At 48.6% G+C, this 7,762-nt stretch overlaps 1 protein-coding gene across 3 annotated transcripts in view; it reads left to right on the forward strand.

Annotated features, from left to right (window-relative positions):
• The window catches only part of MAP2K4 (mitogen-activated protein kinase kinase 4), a 105,793-nt gene extending 99,021 nt beyond the window's left edge, over positions 1-6,772 (forward strand). For all 3 annotated transcript variants that reach the window (XM_075044834.1, XM_075044835.1, XM_075044836.1), the window contains 2 exons: positions 2,333-2,378; positions 3,553-6,772. In XM_075044834.1, coding sequence (XP_074900935.1) covers positions 2,333-2,378; positions 3,553-3,666 — 160 coding nt within the window. In that variant the 3' untranslated portion in view covers positions 3,667-6,772. The remainder of the gene's footprint in view (positions 1-2,332; positions 2,379-3,552) is intronic.
• Positions 6,773-7,762: the final 990 nt, after the last annotated feature.

Genomic DNA, 7,762 nt, shown 5'->3' on the forward strand with positions numbered 1-7,762 from the left:
TGTAGTATTTGGTTAGAAAGTCAGAGTTGCTTTCCCTGCGTACACTACAAGCAATAGTTTGTTTCCCACGTAGTTCTCTGCAGAGATGCCATGTCATTACAGAGTTTGCAAAGCCAGGAGCTTACTCTCCTGCCCTGTATGCACTGGTGACTTTGGTTCCAGATCACCCAACAGAGGAGCCTGCATGGCATCTCTGCTAAACAGCAGCATCTTTGGCCCATGGCTCTGATTGGGTCAATTCATATTTCCAGCCCATTTAACCCTCCCAGGGCCTGCTGCTCTGGAAGAGCCACAACGCATGGAGCACGAGGCAGTTTTCAGTCTAATTCTGGTTTTTCTTTTACCTGGTTTTGTAAATAATCTGACTTCTGCCTGGAATATTTAGGATGTCTTCATAGCAACACTGTAGTAAATATTTCTCTTAATAACTGTTAATTAAGTGCAAACAGTAATCTTTGGTGTTAGTAAGCAGGCAGGTGAGTCTCCAAAAGGCTGTGCTTTTAGGTGATAGCATAAATCTCCTGGGCATTACCCTACAAATGCGAATCTAATAAACTTCTATTTTTGTGCATTCAAGAGTCAGGAAAAATGTTGAAAGAGTCCTGCAGTGTTGCTGCCTGCTCACTGTGATAGATCAGTGAGGAAAGGATATTTTTGAGAATGTTAAAATGTTTCTGGGATTTTTTTAAAATTTTTTTTTCCCAATTTGCTTTGAATCCCAACGGTGCTGTGAATGCCTGGGTGGAACATTTTTCCCCTTCAGCCCACTTCCCTGTGTTAGATGCATATCTGAAGTCACACTCCTCCTGGAACTGCTTACAGCAATTCATCTTTCTGCTCCAGAGTTTGCAGAGTATCCAAGCTTTGTGTCTGGCTTTTGGGAGCCTCGTGCTGGCAGCTGCAGAGCTAGCCATGCTCGCAGGCAGAACCGTGAGCTCCTGAGGTCCAGCATGCCTGGGGAGGAGATTGGATGTTCCAGCGAAGGAGCTGTACGGCACCTGGTGCTGCAAATGGCCACTCCAGACACGCAGCTTCACGTCGAGCTGGAAAAGAAATGAAAGATTGCTAGGACTGCTTTATGAAAGCATGCATGGACGTTTCAGAGCAAACTCGGTCTGTGAGCTGAAGTTCTGACTAGTAGCCTTAAAGGCATTGCGAGGAGCATGTTTGAACCCCTGAGGTCAGAAAATGAACTCCTGTTGGGTAGCAAAAGCCTGAAGTGAGGATGTTTGTGCAGCAGCCATGGGATTTCCTGCCCTCTCTGCCCCTGTGCAGCTCTGCAGGCAGGTCACAGGACAGAGCAGCACTGGGCATGCAGTGTTAATTACCCTCTGCTTCTCTGAATAATTTGAGGCCACACTGTAGTAGTGCTGGAGCTTGAGAAAGGTCCAGCCAGAGCCTTGTGGGGATGGAAATACAGCTGTTGGGAATTAGACTTAATTCCCCTCGTTTAGGAAAGATGCTACAGTTGCCCTTCCTCTTCCCAGTGGTGCAGCTCTGGCTCCCAGGGCAGGGGCTGCCAGTGCCACCCATCACTGAGCCCCGTCCTGCAGCCCCTCTGCCTCTGGTCCTCATCGCCTCTGCTGTCCTTGCTGTGTCCCCCTGCTGCAGGGCCTTTGGTGGCCTTCGCTGCCAGCTGCTGTCCCTTGGTGGGTGGTTGAGGTGCCAGAGGACACTGCAGGAGGGGACACTTTCCAGCTGGCTCCCCTGTCCCCCAGCTGCCTGTGGGCAGCCATGTCACCTCTCCTGTCCCTTCCCGGCGGCTGTGGCCTGCTCAGTGCTGGATGTGCCACCCATGCCGGGGATGAGCCGGGAGGGCTTGGGAGCCTGGACCTAGCCCGGCAGAGCAGTTTGGCTGTCTGCTGCAGCCTTGGCCCCTGCCCGTGCGTGCCAAGATGATGGCGTGGTGTCTGTGTTCCCTGTCTGTGCTCTGGCAGGCAGCACTGGCTCTCCTCTGCCTTTGAGCCCTGCTGCCCGATGGAGGAAGAACAGGCCAGTCACTGCTGCCCAAAACTTGTGGTTATGCTACAGTCAAACCCGTCTCCGTATGGAGGCAGCGGCAGTTGTGGTAACGTTCCACTTGCAGCTCCCTTGGGCTCTGTCCCCAGCAGGATTTGTTGGTGGCCACACCTGCTCTTCACCCATGTGGGGAGGGAGAGAGGGAGTCCCTGTGGTCACTCACAGCTCAAGGATGGCTTTTCCAGAAAACAAAAAGCAGTGAGCCCCACCACGACAGCAGTAGATTCAACATCGTGTCCTGTAAAAATTCACATTTGATGTCTGTCACAATTTCCCCAATCCCACTTTCTAATTCTCTTTCTGCTTTCTTTAGCCTTACAAAGGACGAGTCCAAAAGGCCAAAGTATAAAGAGCTTCTGGTGAGTGCAACGCGTGGCTGTTCATGCCAGCTGTCACGGCTCTGCTGGTCACACAGCAGGGCTGCGTCACATGTCTGAGGTCACTCCTTGTCTTCTTGGGCCATCAAGGCAGAATGTTCAGCTCCCCAGCCTGAGGAAGAGCACCACCTCCGTGCCACTGTCTCTGGCCTGTGGTCATGGCAGTGGCTGAGATCATTAGGGTCTGTACATAAACACAGGAGATCAGCATGGGGGGAATGCCCCACTGCAGCAGATCGGTGATCCCTGAAGTCGACAGGCTCGAGCAGAAGCATGCTGGGTGTGCCATGTATATGCTGCCTTTGCTTGAGGTCCTGGTACTGTGCAGCAGCCCTGTCGAATTGCTGGCCGGCACTGTCACGTGTAAATGCCTCCAACGCACAGGTCACACAATGAGGTTGGGAGTGCTCAGGCAGAAGTGAGACCTGAAAGAGCACGGCTCTGGAGTAAGACAGCAGCAGAGCCTGCCTGTGGTGGGGGGTCCTAAAGGAGGGAATGCAGCAGTGCTTTTGGGTTGAATAAGTCACATGGCAACTGTGCACCTTCAAGGAGCTCTGGGCATCTGGAAGCCACCTCTTCAGGAGATGTGTGAAACCATGCCCTGGGTCCCTGATGGTGGTCAGGTGATACAAAAGGAGTTTGCCTGGTGTCCTGGCCCAGAGAGTCACCATGTCATTACTTTACAGCTGCTCAGAGTCAGGTCCAGCCAGTATGGCCTCCTGGGCAGAGCAGAGGGTCAGCATTCAGGAGAACTGGGTTTGGGTCCTGATCTCCTGTTTGACCTCCGCAAGCCACGTCTCCCTGTCACTCCTGTCTCCCCACTGCTGATGAGGCTGATGATGAAACCTCTCTTGAAAGTATTTCAGTACATGTCCACGATACAAAGGAGCCAGGTGCTGCTAATACTGCACCCACGCTGCCTCCTGCCCAGCAGTTCCTGATGCTTCTGTAGTCCTGTCCCACCTCCATACTGCACATTTAAGATACAGATTCCCTGTATGTCAAGCCATGGACCAGGCTATGTCCTGTTGTCCTGCAGCCACCACCAAGCCCTGTGTTCTCACATCAGGCAAATCCATATGCTGAGCTTTTATCTGGGGTAGCCAGCATGTGTCAGAAGAGCGAATATAACCTTGGTTTTTTTATCTGATTCCAGAAACATCCCTTCATCCTGATGTATGAGGAACGCACAGTGGATGTTGCATGCTATGTTTGTAAAATCCTGGATCAAATGCCAGCAACTCCCAGCTCTCCAATGTACGTCGATTGATATTGCTGCTACATCAAACTCTAGAAAAAGGGCTGAGAGAAAACAAGCTGTAAAGAATTTTCATCACATATTGCAGTGTTTTTAATGCTCGCCCAGACACCATGTGCAATAATATTGGTGTTATTTCCATCCTGTCTGTATACTGTTGTCACATATAAAGTGCATCCCTGTAATATCTGATCACACAGTGTTAGTGTTGGTCAAAGAGAGACCTCATCTTGCTCTTTTGTGGACATATTCATGAAATGTGGAAATAAGTACATTTATTTGTTGACCGTGATTGGATAGCACCTAAAATTCATTTCTGACTCAAAACTTGGAGACTTCTCAGCAGCTACTGGAAAGATTTTTCTCTCAAACTCTTCCAATTGTTGTTTCAAGTAATAATAAAAAGCAAACAAACAAAAGTTAGGCGTTGTCTGTCTGAACATTAAGAGACTTTGCCTGGAGGGAGAAGAAGTTGCTTTACCAACAAGATGCTTTGCCTTCTGGAGCTAGAAAGGCAAAGGAGAATTTTATTCTTCACAAAGTGCAATAGATTTACTGCTATGAAATTCTGTTGCTTTACAGTCGCAGTGTACTTTCTGGGGACAGTGTGCTCAGCTGAACTTCCTGTTAAAGAGAGATCATGTTAAATATAGTGAATATGTCTTTACCAAAAATATGTTGCGTTGAAAGAGGCTAACATTAAACTATTCAGAGATGGGACATAATGTATTCTTTCTCCTTTTACCAAGCCAGCCACTCTTCACTCTTAACTAGGTGTCCTGTAAATTGTTACCTGGTAAGATAAGACCTTTGACCTGAAGAATTATTAAACTACTCGATTGAATTTAACCTGCTTGTGACCTGATTTATAGCTGCACAGTGCTCACCACCAGCTGGCTTTTCTTTGTCTTCGACAAGTGCTGTTCACAAAGTCTGCAGCTGTTTTAATGAGCCGCAAAAGAATGTCTGTGATTTCTAGCCAATATTTCTCATGTTCTTCGCTGTCCCCAGCCCTGATTGCTAGCGGCTTTTCACTGACCCTGAGTCCAGGCCAGCAGCACTGCCACCTCCCAGCCCAGTGCCCTCACAAGACCAAACCTCAGCACTTCCTTCTCGTCACTGCAAGCAGGATGGTGGGCATGTCCCCCTGTCGCAATGGGGCTCTGTGCCTGCCCTGCTGCTGCAAGTCACGCTCTGCTTAGCTTGCTGGAGACTTTGTTCACAACCTTCTGGGCATATTTAACCTCTTGTGACCCTCCACAGCTCTTGTTGCTGCACCCTAGAGCGAACCTCACTTAGATTGTTTGGTGCAGATAGAGATGAGGTGTAGATGAGGGAGTGTCTAACGCCTTGTGGGCTTTTAGCTGACCCAGCAACACCAAGCAAGCTATATCTTCTGGCCCATTTCTGAGCAAAAAAGCACATAATTTGTTTTTTTTTAAATTGACATATTTTTCAAAGATTAATTTTTCCCGAAAACTTTTTTTTTCCAAAACTTTGCAGTTTTCAGGTATTTAGTAGCATACTGGGGATAAAATGGAGGCTGCAGCGTCTCTGACTTCCATTTTTAGTTGTCTAGTTTAGGCATTTGGTAGGACTTCATCAATGTTAGAGCAACCTACTGTCAAAGCTCTGTGGCAAAACTGGACCCAGGACACAGAGGGCTAGAGACGCAATGGGAATGAAAACACAGCGGTACTGGCAGGATTCCCAAGGAAGGGCTTTCCATGTCAAATCAGTGCTACCAAGCGCAAACTGGACTGATGCAGGAGCACTGGAGACCAGCACATCCCTGCCCCAGTTGCTCGGTTGGGAAAGGAGGGAGCCGAGGCCGTGCTCATGTGGACGCCTGGTATTTCTCTGGCCGCAGAGGTGACACCCTGGCCTAAGGCTTGCAGCACTGTGCATCTCCCACTTGGCTGCCAGAGCTGGTCCCTCTGGTATCAAGGCTGACACGGACGTGATCCCTTGGGGCACAGTGTGCCTGGCTGGGCAGGGAGATGCAGTCCTCCTGCCCTTCCTGGATTACATTCCTCCAGGGCTGCTCATCAGGCGAGGCAGTCACTAAAGTCTTCCCAAAACGGACAAGGCAGAGCTTTCTGAAGTAACTAGTCATTCCCAGCAGCTCTGATAAATCACGTGGAAGGATCAGTTCAACAAGATGCACAGCATATCTAAAGGAGTAATTCTCCCCTCAGCCCTGTAGGCTCAGAAAACTTGGCTTTTCTCAGGCTTGGCAAATCCCCGCAGCTGTGATTCATCTCACCAGCCTTCAGCCACCAGTAATGGGACCTTGGGTGTGCTGGGTCTCACAGGGTGCTGGCTGGGGGCCTAGGGAGACACAGATCCAGTAAAGACAGACGCGTGCAGAGGTGCTCTGCCTCTGCCCCCACCTTTCAGACACTGAAGTCTGATTCACATCTGCCCAGGGACAGGGAGTCCAAAAATGTTTCAGAGGGCTAACACTGAGATGGATCCTCCCAAAAATCAGTTTCCCTCCAACGCAAGTGACTGCCTTGCTCTGCTCTTTCGGAATGGCTGGGGTCTGTTCTCTGGTGCTGGCCCTGTCCGGAGCTTGTCTTTAGCAGCACAACCAGTTTGCTTTTGACGGATGGGAAATGGAAACACAAAGCTTTGAGCTGCCAGTGGAAAAATCAGGGTTGAGGTGCTGTGGCATGGTTGGCTGTACAGAAGGACAGGTTTAGTGTATTAAACATAGATTATTATAAACTATTAAGGGTGCACCATTTATTACAATGTATCTTTATTAAAAAAAGAAAAAAAAGTGTATAGTGTTCAGAAGCTGTGAAAATAGTGTAAGAACTGTACATTGTGAACTCTGGTTATTTTTTTTTTCTTGTACCATAGAAAAATGTATAAAAATTATCAAAAAGCTGATGTGCAGGGATGTTGCCTTATTGTCTGTAAAATGGAGCTCAGGAACATAACTGCTTCAAAGAGCTTCAGAATATTTTATCTGGTATCCTGGTTTGACTTCCTCCTCTATTTAAGATATTATACATGGATCAGAGTGTTTATGTAATAGTTCTATCCTTTTGCCTGCAGGTCAGTTGTAATAAAACTAGGATGCGACTGTGACCTTGTTATTTTCATTTTGTAAGGTCAGACACAAATGGGAAGATTCATTAAAAGCTGTTGAAATACCTGGCTTCCAGGCCTTTCCTCCGGGTGGAGGCAGCTGTGCAGGACAAAAGCAGCCTTCGAAACTGCTATGCTAAATTTAAAAAAAAAAAAAAAGAGTAGGGAGACCTGGATATATTTTCTTTCTTTGGAAGACTGCTGAGCCCTCTGAGCTATTGGGATGCCTCTCAGGTGAGCCCTGTTTTCTGCACAGGAAGGTTCTGGTGGCTCAGGACACTTCATCCCTGTGAGGAGGGCAGGTAGCTGTGCCCACACTCTGGGGAAAGGGCAGCTGATGCTCACATCCTTGCAGGCTTTATTTTTGCAAAAGCAGTCAATGTCTGCAGAGTCCAGATGATCTAAGAGTAAGAAGTCCTGGGTAATTCCTACTGCCAAGCCTCCTGGTGCTGGGATAAGTGTCTCTTCTGCCTGAAAGCCATGGAGGGCTTAGAGACTGTCCAGGCAAGTGGACAGAACTGGACCCCAGCAGCCCCACTGGGAAAGAAGACAGTGTTAGGGGAGAGGGGCTGGCCATGAATGCCTGTATTGCTCAAACTGGTTTGATGGGACCCCCCAGGAGTGCCTAACAGTGAGGGGAGAGACAGAGCATACTGGCAGGACCAGAAGTGCTTACAAGCGAGTGGAGTAACCTGACGTTGGCTCTTGCAGTGTCACTTCACTTGGAGGGTGACACTTTTGTCAAGAGAAGGGAAGGCAAATAATGGCGCTGAAGAAAGTCTTGTTGCGTAGAGATACATAGTGTAAAAGGTTAGTGGCAGCTGAAGTCTGTCAGTTTGCCTAAATACGGTGTTACACCCCACCAACCCTTTTTCTGGAAGGTTCTTGTTGCCAGCACAATGCTTTGGACATTTTTGTACCACCTGCTATCCTCACTCTTCAGCCAGAAGCCAAGATCCCTGATTTGGTGGTCTCACGGTAGAAGACAAAATCTGACCACACACCAGCG

The sequence above is a fragment of the Buteo buteo genome, chromosome 13, assembly GCF_964188355.1.
Source record: "Buteo buteo chromosome 13, bButBut1.hap1.1, whole genome shotgun sequence".
Lineage (NCBI taxonomy): Eukaryota > Metazoa > Chordata > Aves > Accipitriformes > Accipitridae > Buteo > Buteo buteo.